The following is a 19085-nucleotide window of genomic DNA, read 5'->3' as shown; positions in this document are numbered from 1 at the left end:
TCCCTGACATGCGCACCATACACCATACAAAACATACAATGAAAATTATTGCTCATCACCACCTCTTCCACACACAGCCATCTCTCTCCTTTATAACAGTTACTCAACTTAAAAATCATTTTGTCCTACATTAACAATAGACCTCCAGAAACTCCTTCAGAACCCACATATTCTCAATCCACCACATCATTTCTCCAAATTTGCATTACGTCAAATTTAATAATTTTATTTTTCTTTGTCTCTATCAAGTCTAATATATTCACATTATTTTTTCTCTTAAAATTTTTAATCATACCCACTTTTCTAACACCCCCAATACCCCTCACATTTCAAAAACTATAAATCATTTAAACACGTTATTACACCCCTTATTAGGTTTATAACTTTTGAAAGCTTCCTACATTTTTTGCCTGCACCATGTATTAGAAAAGCAAGTAGACCTTTAGGTTATGGTATGTCACATGGACTATTCTGACAACAATTCACCAACTCTATTACATTCTCCATGCCCACAATAAACACTAAGATGGCATATAGGTTCCTGTTAAACTCCGTTTTAGTGCCTTCATTATTAACGATGGAGATATCTTGGAGGTACATGCATATTTTACAGAAATATTTGGTAATAATAAAAAAAAATAGTCAACAATTTTTTTATTTAATATTTATTAATTATTATTAAAATTAATAAATATTAAATAAGATAAATTTAGATTTTTTTTTTTTTTTTCTAACATTATCTTATACTTTATTCATTTATATCACGAATTTATTTTTGGAAACTTTAGGTAATATATACTTTAAAAATATTGCCAATTGGTTCATAAACTTTTCTAAGTCGACAAATCTACTCCTTGACTTTACAATATGCAATTTTACCCAAACAAATTGTATTCATTCCCTTAAACTTTTGGTCATGTATGTGAAATTGCCTCCAGAACTTTCTTAAATATGTCTCTTTGATTCCCTTTGATAAATAACAGAAAATATAAAATATTTAATAGAGGAGAATATAAAAAATTTAATAGAATACAAAATGGTGTGTTTAATGCAAATTTTTTCGATATACTATGATCTGCTTGTGCTGCCAATGATTTACATTCTGATTATTTTGAAGTATAATTTATGACTTGACATTTTGATTATCAAGTGGTAAAGTCATGATAATTGGAAATATTACGATAAATTTTGCCAGATCATGTAGGAATGCAAATCAAGGGAAATTAAACTTTATGTGGCACATGCAACAGCGGGAATGATTGCCGCTCCCGCCTTGAAAATCTTACTCAGTTATTAAAGAGAGAAGTATGGTGTAGTAACTCATTGATTGAAGTTCTCTTCATGATCCAGCCCTTTTCCAGCAACCATCTTGGTAATCTGCATTTTCCAGGATTTGTGTTTTGTTTTCATATGTTCTTGCTACCTTTAGACTTCTATATCTAGTTTAAAGAAACATTTCTTGCTCTAATGGAAGCGAAAAAATTGTTAATGCAGAGGAGGTAGTCTCATTTTAAAGAAATTTCTAAATCTGGCATATCATTGATTAACCATTAAATAACTATTTGGATTCAAGGAGTACTTGTTCTGCACAATTTTCTTGAAGAGCTGAACCATGCATCCTAGTTTGTTTTTTCACAAAACTTTCAAGGTCAGGATGTTAGTATTTTTGGAAAAAATACATATACATACATGATTTACCCCAAACGGATAAAATTTACAACTACTAATTAGAGGACTGAAGTTGGCTATTAAAAAGGCAACTATACTTTCCTTTAACTGAAGCTAGAAAACTATTTTAACTGGAACATTTTAGATGTGTCCTTCATATTTGTGAAAAATAATATTGTAAAATGACTCATGAATGTTAAATTTTTTGTTGTTGTGTTGAGCATTTCTTTGGTAAAAACGTTTTGCTACCAAGTCAGCAGATACATTAACCTCACTTTCATTCCCCTTGACTAGATCTACACTTAGCCACAGCCGCCCTTGGCCTTGGCCTTGCCCGTAGGGTTTTTTTCTGCACAATTTTCACAAAGAACCCTTATCAAAATCTAGGAACCAAATAATATATTGAACACTAATAACACAGTAGGTATCAACTTTTTTGTTACCAATTGTTATTTTTAATATGAATGTATGCATCAAGCATGTATTCACTCAATCACTCTCATCATCCAGCACTCATCACTCATCACTTTTGTATTCTCCCACACACTCAAGTCTCACAGCGTCCACCATTCAAAACGCCTCAAGCTCCTGCTCTGCCGTTTGCAATGTCTGGAGCTCCGCCGTTCGCGTTTCACCGCGCCTCAAGCTCTGTCGTCTCTCCATCTCAAGCACCGCCGCCTTCATCTGCTCAGTGTCGCGGCCAACCCGCTGTCCTCTTTTCCGAGCTTAGTGGTTTCGCCATCATCCTCTCTAGCCCTCCCCTTTGTGGTACCATTTTCTGCTCCTATATTCTGTTTTTTTTTTTTTTTTGTCCCTGTAAGCTTTGATAATAGTTCTTCGGAGAGTGCTGAAATATGCATAGAAGAAAAAGAAGAAACAGAAAAAAAATGGTTTTTTGTAGAGAAGGAATCCTTGCTATTTCCCCTTCTCTTCCTTTCTTCCTTGAACATTGTAGTTGCTAGGACAATATAATAATTATTAGATTAATAACAACATCAGAATTCAAAAATCTGGTTTAAGAAAATATTTTCTACTCTAATGGAAGGGGAAAAGGAAAATTATGGATGCAATGTAAAAAAAAGTAACTATTTGGATTCAAGGAGTACTTACCACTGATCTAGGAGTTGAAGCATGAATTAATCCCCTGTTTTTTACAAAACTAAAGTCAGTATGTTAATTTTATTATTGTAAAAAATACATATACATACATGATTTATTTCAATCAATAAAAAATCTAAAAACTAACCTTCACATTGTTATGTTTGAATCTTATTTTTATTTAACTTTGACAGGAACCACTGAACAATTCCTTCTTTCATGAAAAAAAAAAAAGTTCCATTATTATGCTGAAAAGAAAGCTCAACTTGTTCTGTATGTGTATATATATGTATGTATATATATATATAAGCATTTTGGTGGGAAAATAGCTCCACCATTTGAAATTTAAGACATTTAAATTTTGAAATTTGCTTCTCATTTCGATTATTTTTTTTATATTTTGGTTTATGAGATTGTACTTATGAAGCAAACCACTTTCCGGACACATTTTGAATACGACACTCGTTCGACACGCGTGTCTTCTATGTCCAACTATGTCTTAATAAAAAATAAAAATTTCCGGACACACTTGGATATACCTAAATATCATCACGTGTCAGCGTGTCCAGCCTTATTCTTAACATGTATTCTTAAAATGAGTTTAGAAATAATATATATTATTAATTATTAAAATAAAAGATATTTTAATTATTTTATATATTTAAAAAAAGACATTAAAAATAATTAAAATTTTAATTTATATTTTAATATCAATAAAATATCAAAATATTATTACAATTTATCTAAAAAATATTTTATATTTTATATACATGTCGTGTCCCGTGTCTTATGAAAATTTTAAATGTGTGTCTGCATGTTCTATATCATGTCGTATTCCATGTCAGTGCACCAAAAGATTGTACTCAAACACGAGATACAAAAAGATTTGAAAATCCAAATAAACTAATAGCTTACATCTAATGGCCATTCACTAACATATACACATGATAGACTAATGAGCTGATGCCACATTAAATGTTTAGACTAATAGTTTATATTTAACAATTTTTGCCTCATCATCCTCATTTTATGGCTAAATGTTGTTGTTAGATTATTAAAGGTTTACTTTTGATCTACTTTTTGTATATGGTGTATTTGAGTTTATTAGAGTATATTTAGAAAATAATCTTTTAAATTTAGTATTTTCAAAATATAAAGATACATATTACCTCATAAAAATGAAGGTCTAAATTTCATTTTTACTTAATCATATTGATTGTGATTTTTTAACGTAGGATATTGATATTTACTTGTCTTAGTATTATTTGAAAATTATACATAGAAAATCACAATCTTGTCAAATAAAATAAAGCATAAAATTACCTGCATCCAGTCGCATTAATCCATAAAAATCATATTCAGCCTCAAGCAACAATACCAGGATTTGGAACATATCCATACGATCTTATCAAAATTGTCAATCCGCGCAATGTCCTGTATATATTCTCTGTCTCCGGATGCCTTTCATCCAAAGAATAAAACTCCACCACACTATCATTGGCCTCAATAACACTACATCCAGGCATTTTCTTGAAACCAGTATCTCTCATTGCAACCTTCAACTTGGCAACATCTTCCCATCTTCCAAGGTCTTTATATATGTTTGAAAGCATGACAAAGTTTGCGGTGTTTTTAGGTTCGAGTTCGATGAGTTGTGTAAGAGCCAGCTCTGCGATTTCAACATTCTTGTATTTTCTACATGCCCCAAGCAATGCCGCCCATATAACTGCATCTGGTTTCACCGGCATCTTTCTCACAAAATTTACAGCTTGTTCTAAGAGACCAGCTTTTCCAAGCAAATCAACCATACACCCATAATGCTCAATTTGAGGCACAAGTGAATAACTATCAACCATGGATTGAAAATATGTGAATCCATCCCTGACTAACCCCATATGTGTACAAGCAGACAGAATTCCCACGAAAGTAACTTCATCTGGTTTCACTCCACCATGCTTCATCCTATCAAACATACTCAAGGCATCAGCTGCATTCCCATGCACGGCGAGGCCATTAATGATTGTGTTCCAAGTAATTATATCCTTCTTATGCTGATGGTTAAACACATTAATCGCTTTTTCAATAACCCCACATTTTGCATACATGTCAATTAGGGCATTTCCAACATGCAGATCTCCCTTATAACCAATCCTTTCTGCATACACATGCACCCACTTACCCATATCAAGGGCACCTAATCTTGAACATGTAGACAACACTGTGACAAGCGTGGCATTGTTAGGCAGAACATAACCTTCAACTAACATGTGTTTAAAAGATTCCAAAACATCAGACAATAGGCCATTCCGAGCATAGCCTCCAATTAACCCATTCCAAGAAAACACATTCCTTTCAGGCATCTCCTTGAATATTTTCTCAAATGATTCAACATTTCTATTATTCGCATAACCATTCAGCATGGTGTTCCAAGACTGAATGTCCCGATTCGGCATCTTATCGAAAAGTTTTCTGGCAGCCACCATATCTCCCACCTCAATATAGCCTGAAACCATAGTGTTCCAGAGGATCACATCGCGCTCTGGTGCCACATCAAACAAGCACTGGGCAGAAAGCATGTCATGACATGAAATGTAGGCAACAATGATACAAGTCCAAGCAACTACATTCTTCTGAGGAATTTCAGCAAACACCTTGTAAGCATCCCCAACGGATCCCCATGACGAATACATGTCAATCAATGAAGTTCCCACGAAGGAGTTTGATATGAAACCGTATCTCACCACAAGACAATGAACTTGTTTACCTTCTCTTTCTGCATTCACCTTTGCACAAGACTTGACAACCATAGGGAAGGTAAAGCAATTGGGCAATGCACCCTCCCGGTTCATTCGGGCAAACAAAACAACAACGTCCCGGTAAAACTCAACATGAGAGTAGCCTGTGAACATGGCATTCCATGAGGCAGTGTTCGGTTCATACATTTTGTCAAACAGTTTCTGGGCATGACCCATTTTAGTGAGGTTGAAACACACATTGATGAAATTTGGAGTGATGAAATGATTGTGTTGGAGTCCATAGGTAATTATTTGGGCTTGAATCTGACACATGTGTTTTGATGTTCTACATGATTGTAAGAGGGAAATCAACTTGTCTTCGATAATTCGATGCAGTGGCTTCATAACTTCACTCAATAGAACCTTCGCTCCATACATACTTCTAGCATGAGCAATAATGAACACTTTAAGCATACAATGTAACAGTTGGTCTCTCTCTCTCTCTTAATTTGTTTATTTTAGCTTTTTGTGACTATAGCTTTAACTTAATAAGCTTTTTCCCATGTTATGGTAAGGTCCTTTTGTCCAAGCTGACCAGTGCATTTTGCCTCCATCATCATCTTCTTAATAGTCTATAGCACACCAAGACATACCTAACATTATTAACATTGACACCACCCCGTGAATTCTCCACCAAGCAGAAGACTTAATTTGAATTAAAGTCCGTAAACCCCACTTTCTACCTAAGAATTAAATTCTTGTTGTAGCCAATAATATACATATTGTTTAGTTACATCAATCATGGTTGAAAAATAAATAAAAGTTAATAATGACTGTAAGTCCATCCATTGCTAGACAATAGGACTTACCTTCTTAACCGGGATACTTCTAACACCTCTACCTATGCTTCATCATAGGCATGCCAATACAAGAAATTCTGGTCAAGGAATCATCACTGCATTGTGATAATTTTCTATGAGCTTATTGACATCCAACATATAATGTTCAAGGGTAGACACATAACAGCAAAACAATAAAACCGTGACCAGCTTAATATCTATTGTATACTTAGTAGTTAGTACCACTCACAAACTTGCAAACCACAAGAGCATCAATAAGTTTTTACTCTACGTCACCTCTAAAATGAAGAATTACACTTTCAGTAATACAACTAGCAACATGATAAAGAAATAACATTTTCAATTTTCATCATTATAACATTATTGCTGATAAATCTCACTTATTGAATTGATACATTCTTTTTAATAGTAGGACAGTGGTGTTGATATGTACCTTTGTCCCTACAAATAAACAAAATAGTTATGATCCATATGCCATAACTTGCAAGAAGAAGCCATATAACAAATCAGCATAGTTACTTGGATGAAACCTTGCAGGAAGATGCCACCAATGATCCATAACTCACAGACAACAAACACAAATAAACTTAACAATAATCAAAAGAAATGAAGATGAATAAGAATTAGATGAATTGGAGGTTGCATAAGAGTGGCCAACTCAAACCCCAAACCTCAACTGACTCATTGCTATGCACCCAATCAGCGTATTAGAATTCATTGACATTAACAATATATATATATATAAGAAACAAAGAAAAGCAAAGCTGGAGAGACAGACATGGTATGGCCAGGGCAAAAGCAAGGCCAGTGGTGATAGAAGCAAAACCTTCACCTTGAAACAAGAATGTATGGCTAGATATAGCACATATAGTACAATATAATATGCATCACAATCACCAATACCCTCTTCCTTAGCTTATTTGTATTGCCGCCCACATAGTTATATCTAGATGGTATTAACAATAATATTATTCATCTATCACTACATATAGATATGTACCTTTTTGTATTTTTTCCTTTTGAATTCTGGACATTTGTTCTAATTAAATAGTACTATTTTGGACATTTACAGAGAATAATGCAGGTTTAGAATCTAATAGAGAGATGTTTGATATTTCACAAGTCAAGATAAGTGTTACACTTACAGGTCCATATTATATAAACCTTATTATTTTTCATCACTAATTCCTCCCAAAAAAATACCTTTTTAATAAGTAATAAGTAATTTATTTACAATGTAAATCAATGTTCTGAAAAACGGACCGGACCGGCCGATCGAACCGGTTTAACCGGGAACCGGCGATGCAAACGGTCCGGTCCGCTACTAATAACCGTCTATTTATGAACCGCTGTAAAACTGCCAAACCGGCCAATGACCGACCGGTTGGACCGAACCGGAAACAGGCCGGTTCTTATTAAATGGTGCCGTTTTGATTTTTTTAAACAAAAAAACACCCATGGTTCAGCCTCACTCACTCACCGCTCTTCCCCAACACAAACCCCCCTATTCGTGAATCACTGTGACCCTCTAAAGCAAAGTTAAAAATCACCAAACCCAAACCCTAGGTTCTCCCTGCAACGGATCTGCCGCAGTGCCGCCGCCGTCCGTGCTGTCGGCGCCTCCGCAGCTTCCTCCTTCCAGCTGTCCCGAGCCCAAGCCCTCTCTTGTAGCTCGGCGTCCTCCTTCTCCCTGTCCCCGTCCTCCGTGGCTTCTCTGTTCGAGGCTTGGAGTAGCTCACCGCCGTGTCGCCGCTCGCCATCGTCTCCTCGGTAGCCGTCCGTGTCTCCGTCGAAGGTTAGTGGCACTGCTTTCACTTCTTTGGTTCTTCTCTTCCTTTTATGCTCTGTTTGCTGATTTTTAATGTGAAATTGTTAAATTGCTAATTTTTGCTGATTATGTGCTGCTGATCTTCCTTCATTATTGGAATTTTTGTTTCGGGATTAGGGATTACTTGTTTTGTAATATTTGTTGAAATTTTAGGTTTAGTGTGATTAGGGATTACTTGCTGCTGTTGAAATTTCAGGTTTAGTGTGATTAGGGATTACTTGTTGCCGTTTTGTAATATTTGTTGCTGAATGCTAAAAATGAAAATCAAATCAAATGCTGTTTTATATTTTCAAATGGCTGTTGTTAACTTTTGTGCAGAAAGATGGTCGTTCCAAGGTTTCAAAGTCCCATTCTGTACCTGGGAGAAATGTTGTTATTCTAAGATCCATCTCCTTTTCTACCCGTAGTGAACAGGATCAGCAAGATACAAATGATGGAATGTTTCCTCTAAGGCCTCACTAAAGTCATATATATTTTATGTACTTCCAGTTTTATAGTCCTACTTTCTATTTTTAAATTCACAGTAAAGAAATCTAATCCATTTTCCAAGCTTTACATTTCAAGCAGAAAATGGGTTAATCAGTGTTTTATTATTCCACCTGGTGTTGTGGTTCCTGTCATCATCCTTTTATGGGTTAGAAATTATCTCAATTAGTTGCCAGTGTTTGAAAATATTGTATGTTGATAATAGACAAAATGACGGCCACTTTTATGAGTACGAGTCTATCACACTGCTGGGATATTTTACTTAGTTCCTGAGTGATTGTGTTGTTAGTAACATTTTAGTTAGAGTGCCATTTTTTTAGCTTATTGTCTTTAAATCTTCTACAAAATAGTTTAACACACTAAAACAAGTTCTTCATGTTGGCATTTAATATTTAAATATTTTTTTTACTATTTAATTTTTGAAATTGTACTTTGATAAGATCATATGGATTTGGTTGATGATATTTTATGTAGTGTTTTAAATTTGGAAGATATTTTAAGATTTATATTATACTATAATTATATTTTAGGATGTTTATTTGTAATTTATTTATTATTTTATTCTAAAACGGTTTTTTCGGTTGAACTACCGATTGAACCGGTTGGATCAGTAAATCAGTGAACCAGTGACTAGAGCGGTTTGATGACCGGTCCGGTTCTCAGAACCTTGATGTAAATACAATTATTATTTATTATAGTTAAAAGTTAGAATCATATGAAAAGTATATGAAAAAGGAGAATAACGAGTTCTTTTGGGACTATTTGCAAGTCACCACCCCCACCAACAGGCCATAGGTGCCCTACCATTTCTTTTCACAAGAAAACTATAAAAACATAATTCAATAAAACAATAATGAGATAAGATTAACAGATTTAGAACATAAAAAGTTAAAAACTAAACAAAACAACAAAGTAGGAAAAATAGGCAGCGAACAATAGAAATCCTGAAACAGAATAACAAAGCAGAAGGAAGAGGCCGCCTACCTGAACTGATGTGAGTACGCAGCGGCAGCACCGGCACATGGGTCAGCCCGAGATGGAGAGAGCAGGAGCAAGTTAGTGAAAGAGGCAGAACGAAGCACCAAGCCACTAACAACGATCTTCGTAGAAGCGAGCAGATGAATGAAGGCAGAGCAAAACGCGAGTAGAGATGAACATGATTCGACTTTCCTAAATTCCAGGGTCAAGACTCAACTGTCTCCATGGTCCATACTAATGCACATAATTGTCCGAACCAAACTGCTGATCCAACTGGTCAAACTTCCATAGCTGCAGGCTCAAAGCTATCGCCACCTGAATCTAACCTAACCTGCTACCTAACATACCACAAATTTCTAATCAAGAGAGGTGCCTCCGTTCTCACAATAAAATTGTACTCACTTGAGAAGACTCAAAACAAATCAGGAAAAGCAAAAGAATTTCACAATAACCCAGAGCTAAACTTGACACTTTAATGCTCCTTCATCGTGTTACTCAATAAATCACCAAAACAGTTACAATCCAAGCACATGTAAATCACAAAAGAGTCAAACAAACACAACAAGTCAGCAACACATCCCTAATCAACAATCACAAGACATTCAAAATCAACAATCAGTAAATTAAAATCACAACACAAAAACGGCAGCACAGACCTTCGAAATAATCAATAATCAATAATTAATAAACAGCAGCAGACCAGAGCAAACCAACAATCAATAATAGTTCAACAAAAATTAACAACACAACCAGTCAACCAGACCTTCGAAAGACAGGAACAGAGCATAAAAAGAATACCTCAAATTAACTAATTATCCAACAGAATTAACAATTCCTCAATTGTAATTTCGGTATCAATCTTGGGGCTAGACAGAAATGTGTTTATGAATCAAGGAGATTTCCACCCTGAAGGTGATTAAAGGCTTCTCCTAAAAGGTGTTTCATTAAATCTAAAATCAAACAAGCAGTCAGTCAGAAATAGTGGAACAATTGCCATCAAATAATCAACACAGTCACAATCTAGATACAATTAAATCACAAAACAAAACAGTAAAACACAACATACAAAATCAGTAAAGAACCAGAGCTAATCACAAGACATTCACTAATCAATAAAATCACAACACACAAAACCAGAGCTAATCACAGAAACAGAGCATAGAAAAGTAAAAAAAAAAAAAAAAAAAAAACGAAGAACAACTGAACAAGTGAAGAACAAGCGAGCAAGACATTCACTGACCTTCGAAGACGACGCCGACAGGCCCTTGATTGACGGACGACGCCGACCAGACGATGGCGAGAAGATGAAGACGACGGCAGGAAGATGAAGAGAGCAGGGGATGCGCCGAGAGCTCGCGGAAGAAGAGAGCAGGGGTTGGAGACTTGGGGGCAGTGGCTACAGCATGGACGGCCACCAAGCTCGACGGACCGGCGGCGGCAGCAGCTAGGGTTGGAGAAGGGGGACTGATATGGTTCAGAGTTCTGCAGTTTGAGTGAGTGAGTGAGATGTGAAGAGCAAGGTTCTAAAAACCAGACCGGTCATCAAACCGTTCTAGTCACTGGTTCACTGATTTATTGGTCCAACCGGTCTAACCGTGGTTCAACCGGAAAAACCGTTCCATAATAAAATAATAAATAAATTATAAATAAACATCCTAAATATCTTTCAAATTTAAAACCCTAAATATGCAAAAACTTGTTGCAAATTTGTTGACAATTAACATAATTATACTTTCATTAAAAATAGCTGGATTGAATTACAATGCGCATGTTAAAGATAGAAAATATTGTCTTAATGTAGCTGAGTCAAAAAGTAAAACAAAAAATAATAGTTTTGCACAACAAACGCTAGTTTTGCACAACAAACACACAACAGAACCTGAAACAAAAAGAATCCAACACGGAGGAGAGGTAGCAAGTCTGCGGAGATCAAGAACAGGGACAGTGCAACCAAACAATGAACAAAACAATGAAAACAGAATTTTTTTTATATAACAGAACAATCAAAACATGAATCATACAATCACTAATTGCAAATTTTTTCTTCATAAGAACAGAACAATGAAAACATAAAGCATATAATAAATCAAAAGATCAATCATGTGTTGATGGCATCAGATACTGCAATGGAGAATGGAGGGGAGGGCTTTTCATTACTGCTAGAGTAGAGTGGTATCCTTTTTTAATCCCAGATACTGCATTCTAGATCAAAGCTTCTGCCAAATAAATTTTGGATCACTTGCTCAAAACTGTCCTTTAGCTGATGGCATCAGAGCCAGTGCATAATCAGAAGCATCAGCTAGTTCCATAAGGGTCTGATGATCTGTTAAGATGTGATCAACCCCAACCAAAGGAGATTCACTAGACTTGGCCAGGGATGAAGGTAAAGCCTGGACAATTCAACCACCCAATCATATCCCTGAAACATGACACAAAACCTAAAAGAAAGTAAGTAGACAAGTCTACTTTACAAGTGTACCATGTTCGACAATAAACTGGAGGGTCTATGAAAGCCTCCAAGCAAACTGCTTGGTCAAGTGCCACAGCACAATACCAGTTCGGGTACTTCAGATACCAATTGCAAATTTTTTAATAAGAACAGAAGTTAGAACAGTGAAAAATGAAGAAAGATTAACAGTTTTCAACCCAATTTTAACAAAGCTCGTCACAATGATTAACAACAAAAAAAAAGCAATGAAGGAACAGTGAATCAGTAACATAAACAAAGAACAGAAAATCACAACAAAAACAAAAAAATTAAAGATAACAGAAGAACAACAGAACAACAACACAAGAACAATTAGCAAATTAACAAGTTCACAATAACAGTTAAAATTTAGCAGAAGAACACTAATGCAAGTGGAATCATCATGCTAATATGTTTTCTCACTTTTCTGCAAAGATGCTATTTGTGCACCTAAACTTTCCTAATTACTAAGATCCAATTATTCTTAATTTCACATGAAATCAACTTACTAAGTTTCTAAAAGCTAGAAATTATAAAACCAACCAGAAATATGGTTAAAGCATTGCATCAAACATGTTGAGTGCGGTAAAATTAAAACGAAATAAGAGAATTCAAAACTTAATATCAATGTGATAGAGAAAAGAACATAGCAATTGTATAATCTATGAAAAAAAAAATTCAAACCACTACCAAATCAAATAGTTACTTATTGTAATAGAAATCAGAAGTTGCAGAGTTTGAAGTAGAGTATTGGTGGCGGGTTTAGGGAACTCACGGCGGCGACAAAAGAGAGCAGTTCGACGGCTAGGTGGAGCGCGCGGGTTGGTCGCAGAGTTTGAAGCAGAGCAACGTGGCTTCCAGACGAACGCGAATGCGAATGCGAACGCGAACGGTTAACACCGAGCGAACGTGAACGGCGAAGAACGCGAAGGAAGACGACGACTGAACGAAGAGGCGAACGTGAACGGCAAACAAACGGCGGCGGAAGCGCGTCTGAGCAGACAAAGAGAAGGTCTGGCCGTATGGTTTTGGGACAGGGGAAGGAGGAGGCCGCGAAGACGCCGACAACCACGGACGGCGGCGGCGGTTCCGTTGACGAAGCTGGGTTTTAGGTATGGAACCTTAGGGCTTGAGTGTGTTTTCCGAACGAGGAGTGTTTGGTGTTTGGGAGGTGGGGTCGTGGGGATGGACTCGCGTGGGGGAATGGTGGTGGTTTTTTTTTTTTTTTTTTTTCTAAAACAATGAAAACGACGGCGTTTCTTAAGAACCGGTCGGTTTCTGGCCCGGTCCAACCGGCCGATAATCGGAAGGTTCAGCGGTTAGGGCTGGCAATTTATACCCTACTCGCGAGTACCCAACCCGGTCCAACCCGTTCGGGTAGGGTAGGCTACCCGACCCGCAGCGGATAGGGTAGTGTACGGTCCGGGTATGCCTGCGGGTAGGGTAGGGTACGGGTTTAGGGTGTACTCTACCCTACCCTATCCGCACCTCATATATAACACATATTTTATAAAAATTAGGTAAATAGTGAAGGAAGTGAGAGTTATGTAATGACTTACAATAAGTGAACAACCACTAAACTAGTTAGTTAATTTAATAATTTAGAACATTAGTTTTTTATTTTTTATATTATTAATATGTATAAAATTTGAAATGATTGAATTTTATATTTACTTTGAAAAAATTTGATATTTCTGCGGGTATGGTAGGGTAGGGTAGGGTTTAGAACTTTAGGGTGCGGGTAGGGTTAGGGTTGAGAGATTCTCAACCCGCGGGTAGGGTAGGGTAGAGTTTTAATAAAATTTTCAACCCGCAGGTAGGGTTAGGATAGAGTCCAAACCCTACCCTACCTTACCAATTGCCAGCCCTATCAGCGGTTAACCAACGGTTTGGAGGATGGTGATTTTAAGAGGAGGACCGGACCGTTTTTCATGCCGGTTCCCGGTTGAACCGGTTTGACTGACCGGTCCAGTTTGGTTTTTAGAACATCGATGAAGAGAGCTGCTCGAGTGTTAAGCCAAAAACGAGTAAACGACACCGTTTACTTCAAACCGGCTGGTTCCTAATCCGGTCCAACCGGCCAGATTTTGTCCAGTTTAGCGGTTCTTCAACGATTTTCTAACAAATAATTTCTAAAGGTTAACTAAACCGTAATTGCTGTCGGTTCAAGATTAGACCGGTTGGACCGGCTGGTCCAGTTCGATTTTTAGAACCATGGGTGATTAGCATTAGGGCACGCAAGGGAGGGGTGGTGTTTTAAAGTGACACGACGCTGTTTTCAATCTTCTAAAAAAATGACCCGATTCGGGTTATATAAACCTGTCAGGTCACCGATTTTTATCGAAACCCATCCGTGTCTGCCCGATTTTTATCGGGTCCAATGCTTAAGAGTGGCTTGGCCCGGCCAGGTGACTGGGTGACCGAGTTTTCAGTCGATTAAATAATTTTCGGGGTGGTCTTCCAACGAACAGAGTATGAAGGAGAAGGAGTAAGAATGTGACGCGAATAAGCTGGCGGCATTGCGGCAGTCCTTCTCCTTATGTTTACAATGCGGGGAACTAGCAGCATATGAGGGATAGAAAGCAAGACCGCTGGCAATGAACACACGAGAGACGACAAAGCTTGAGCAGGGATGCGAGGAGGGAGAGATGCAACGGAGGAAGCACCGCTCGAGCAAACGTGGAAGTGAGAGAGCCGCGAGCAACAAAGCTCACACGGAGGATCGGCTAGACACGAGCACACAATGCGGAGGATCCGATGAGAGGCACGACGACGACGACGGCGAGCATGCAATGGCGGTGAACTAAGGTGAAACGACGCCGTTTTCAATCTTCTGAAAAAAATTAAACATGACCTAGTTCAGGTTATATAAACAGGTCGGGTCACCAACTTTTATCAAAACCCGTCCGTGTCGTCCCAATTTTTACTAAGTCCAATGCTTAAGCGGTCAAATGAGTGGCTCGGCCCGGCTAGGGGTGAAAAAAGATCAGGCGGCTTGTCAGGGGCCTGCAGCCTGGCCTGTTATAAAAAAGGCACAGGCTCAGACTCTTTTAAAAGTCTTAATATGTTAATAGGTCAGGCCAGACTCACTAATTAGTCTTATTGGCCTTTCAGGCCTGTCTGGGCCTGTTAAAACATAATTAAATATATAAATAATTTTTTATTATTAACAAAATAATGAGATATTTTAAATTTATTATATTCTATTATAAATATTTTTGTATATTTTAAATACTTTAAAAGATTAAAAATTCTTGTAAATATTAAATATGACATATTATATATAAATATTTTTATTTTTGTAAAAAAAAAATATCAGGCCTTTTTACAGGATTCAGGCCAGGCCAAACTGAATAAAAGGCCAGGCGTAGTACTTTATAAAGAGCCTATAACAGGCCGCAGGCCAGGCGCAGGCCAAATAACTACATGACAGGCCAGGCCTGCTAAGAACAAAGCCTAGCATGGCCTGGCCTGTTTCCACCCCTAGGCCCGGCCAAGTGACCAAATAACCGAATTTTCGGTCGAACTGGCTAGGTCGAGCCGGGTTTGATAATTATGTTTTGAACATATTAAAAACTAAACTAATCAAATCACATTTTTTTATGAACAGATTAAAAATGAAAAAATACAAGAGGATCTGGCGAGAGCTCACGACACAGAAGATCTGGCGAGAGGTGCAGCGACGGCTGTGAGCATGCAGTGGGAGTGAACCAAGGTGAGCTCCCAGCTCTGCCGGTGTCTATGGTGTGCCGTATTAGAGACTAGATAGTGTGAGTGAGTGAAAGAGCTAGGAGTTGGGTGGGGCTTCGTTCAGCTAGGATTTAAAAAAAATTGAAACGTACGTCGTTTAGGGTGGAGGGTTTAAAAAAATAATAATACCGAATCGATCCGAATTTCTCAAATCTGTTGGTTCATCAATTTTTGCAAAATCCAACCGAATCAAACTGGTTCTCACCGATTTTCTTTCTTGGACGGTCTAATGCTCAACCCTGACGATGTTTATAAGGTGCAATGAGGCCACCAGTGCTAGTTCCTGCAACCACATCAAAATAGTCTAATAGAAGGTGCTAATATTCATCTTATAACTTTATAATATAATCTATATTTCTCTATGATCAAGAATGAAAGAAAAATTAAAAGCAAAGTTGTAACACCCTACCACACAAAGCTTTACGCTTAAGTCGTAAAACAGAGGTGATGTGGTATTACGACCTCTAAAATAAAATAAGTACATATAATAGCAGAAGAGTTATAATATGCTAGGAGCCTTGAAGAAAAGGGGGAAATAAAAATCGCACAATAAAGGCGCAACGCTCAAGGAACGAGTTAACTTACGTGCTAAGAAAACCATAACTATCAAACATAAGCTAACAGAAGTGGGAATAGAGTGCCAAAGATACAAAATACCAAGCTCCTAACTCAGCCTGCGAAGTCAAGACTGGCCGGAGAATATTTACACATATATATACATACATATCCAAAACCCAAAAGTACATATACACAATCCTGCCTCTCCATAAACCTCTAAGAGGATCAAAAAGAATAAGTCATGCGGAGAGAAAACTAAGTACATATATATACATCATAGTATAACAAAATATCCCAGTAACCACTCCGCTTCAAGAGTCCAGACGCCTAACGAGATGCCTCTCGACCTGCATCTGAAAAATAACAACATAGTATGGAATGAGAACCGGAGGTTCTCAGTATGGTAAAGGTGCCACACACATAATATATAAGGTCCTGGGAATGCCAGAGGCAATCCTAAAACGCCGACACTCAGATTATAGAGCTTAAAGTATTAAACAGAAGCCATAAAAGGTGGTTTCCTAAAAATATTTAATCCTAACTTAACTTAACCTTAAATCTAAGTCCTATATTGCCATTCCTCCATACCTCCAACTCCATCATGCATTTTCACGGACAAATAGACAGATAAAAGCAAACACAAGAAGGTTACAACTACTGCAGGTAACAAATACACATTTAGCATGGAAAATACAGATAGGCACACCCAATTAGAGCACAAGCAAGTAATTCAAGTAATATGCATATGATGCATGCCTGTCCTATGGCTGATGAGGCTCATCTGTCGGTTATCCAGCCAACCCGACAAGTCTGAATTGTCCTTAGACTGTCCCCCGACGTGCATCCCCAAGAGTCTATGCATAGATTTTTCTCAAATAATCAATATTGCTCAATGGGGGTAACATTCCCAGGAATTTATATAGTGCCCGGTCACACTTACGTCGTAGGGTCAACAGAGTATCGAGTTTTCAACCTGGTACACGTGGTGGCAAGCCACGGCACTTAATCCAGGGAATCTCGTATCTCAGATTATTCAAATTCATAAGCCATATAAATAATTCAATTAAAATTCATCAACATCCACATCATTCTCAATCACATCTCATTCATCATTATATGTCAATCATATTCAATCATTATCCTTCATTATCACACCTCTCATTCCGTCCATCAATAGTTCCAATTCAAAACATAATTCATTCTTTTCCAAATGAACTAAACTTAAAAACATGCTCATTTTCTTAATAACTCAAAATCAAACCATATAACCTTTAAATCTAAATCTTTTTAAATAATCATATAAACAAAATCTCTAATTTTTATAAAATTTCGGCAGCATCTCCTCTAAAACTCGGACTTTGCCACCCTGTTTGGGTCCAAACCTGTATTCTTTTCAATTCAACATACCCTTTCTCATCATCATAACAACCACCACAATAAATCTACCTCAAATCAACAATTAAACTCATACAATATTCAAATCCAACAACCAAAATTCAACTAAGGATCATAGTTCACAAATCCTAGGCTTTTAACACAAAATACCTCATTATCACAACAACCTCCACAATAGTTATACCTCAAATCAATAATTCACCAAATCATTAGTTAATCAACAATAACATTCAACCATAATTCTCTCCAAATTAACATAACAACATTCACCATCCAAAATTAAAAACTAATTATCCAATAAACTTCAACCAAATATATTCATCGACAAATTACTAAATATTAAATATACACCTGCATTCCAACTTATCCTATGGTCATCTAGCCTAAGTTTTCACAGAACATTATATATTAAATGTAAGAAACCTAAACCATACCTTAGCCGATTTCCATGTAACGACCAAAGCTATTTATTCAAAACCAAAACAGCCCCTCAAAACTCAACTAATCCGCTTCCTCTAAGTTCCAGTATTCACAATTTCAAGCTCCAATTATTTATTTTCAACCTAATACACATTCATAATACATATATACCCAATTTAATACTCAAAGCTCAAATTTAATGAAATTAAAATAGAATTATCGTATCCTCACCTTACCCAAGCTTCACATAAGCAAGAGTGAACGTTTCTCTCAAGCTAATTGGATCCTAAAACATCAGAAATCAAAGAAATTCAACATTCCCACTTAAAATTCGAAAATTGGGAGAAAAGAGGGCTGAGAGTGATTAAACAAGTTACCAGTGAAATTGTTCCGGTAGAAATGTAGAGCTCGACGCGGTGGACGCGTGGCCGCAAACGGTGCGGCGATTGGAGCTCGGACGGAGAAGTTACGGGGATCGGAAATTTACCGTAAAGTTACGGAAGCTTTCTCCCCTCCCTGGAAGTGTTTCACGCTGCTGCATCCAAATGAGGGAGAGAAAGGGGTTCAGCTTCATTTTAATGAGTTGGTCCGGTTGGACCGACGGCCCGGTTTGGGTTCGGTTCAACCGGTTCGGTCCGTTTGGTCTAATTTTTGGACCGATTTCTTCGAAATTAGTGTCAAAATTCTCGTTTCGATGAGCTCTACCCTATTTTGATATAATATTCGCATTTTTAATCCTCCTTATTAAAAAATAATTTATTAACTAATTATCTACTAATTTAACCGGGGTTTACAAAAGTTTTGTTACTATAAATGTAATAGGTGATTTATACTATGATGGT

General features: G+C 37.0%; 1 protein-coding gene across 31 annotated transcripts; it reads right to left on the bottom strand.

The window, feature by feature from the left end:
- Positions 1-1858: 1858 nt before the first annotated feature.
- On the bottom strand, positions 1859-13301 carry LOC107617770 (Tetratricopeptide repeat (TPR)-like superfamily protein). Of its 31 annotated transcripts, none has more exons than XR_015899858.1 (9): positions 12896-13293; positions 11811-12091; positions 10894-11135; positions 9660-9991; positions 6371-6456; positions 4090-6133; positions 2915-2977; positions 2779-2812; positions 1859-2017 (listed from the first exon to the last, which is right to left on the bottom strand). XR_015899858.1 is itself a non-coding variant. In XM_088499766.1 (7 exons), the coding sequence occupies exon 6, from the start codon at positions 5973-5975 to the stop codon at positions 4131-4133; it is 1845 nt and encodes a 614-aa protein (XP_088355892.1). In that variant the 5' UTR covers positions 5976-6133; positions 6371-6456; positions 9660-9991; positions 10894-11135; positions 11811-12091; positions 12896-13293; the 3' UTR covers positions 1859-2812; positions 4090-4130. The 31 variants fall into 31 exon arrangements, 7 of the variants coding, with proteins under 7 accessions (XP_088355892.1, XP_088355895.1, XP_088355893.1 ...); XR_015899854.1 differs by lacking the exon at positions 2915-2977 and adding an exon at positions 2112-2626; XR_015899855.1 differs by lacking the exon at positions 1859-2017 and adding an exon at positions 2042-2626 and having other exon boundaries at positions 2915-2980.
- Between the last annotated feature and the right edge of the window lie 5784 nt (positions 13302-19085).

The sequence above is a fragment of the Arachis ipaensis genome, chromosome B9, assembly GCF_059453495.1.
Source record: "Arachis ipaensis isolate K30076 ecotype BB chromosome B9, ASM5945349v1, whole genome shotgun sequence".
Taxonomy (NCBI): domain Eukaryota; kingdom Viridiplantae; phylum Streptophyta; class Magnoliopsida; order Fabales; family Fabaceae; genus Arachis; species Arachis ipaensis.
The sequence above is the reverse complement of the archived record's forward strand: the minus strand, read 5'-3'. Positions and strand labels throughout refer to the sequence as shown.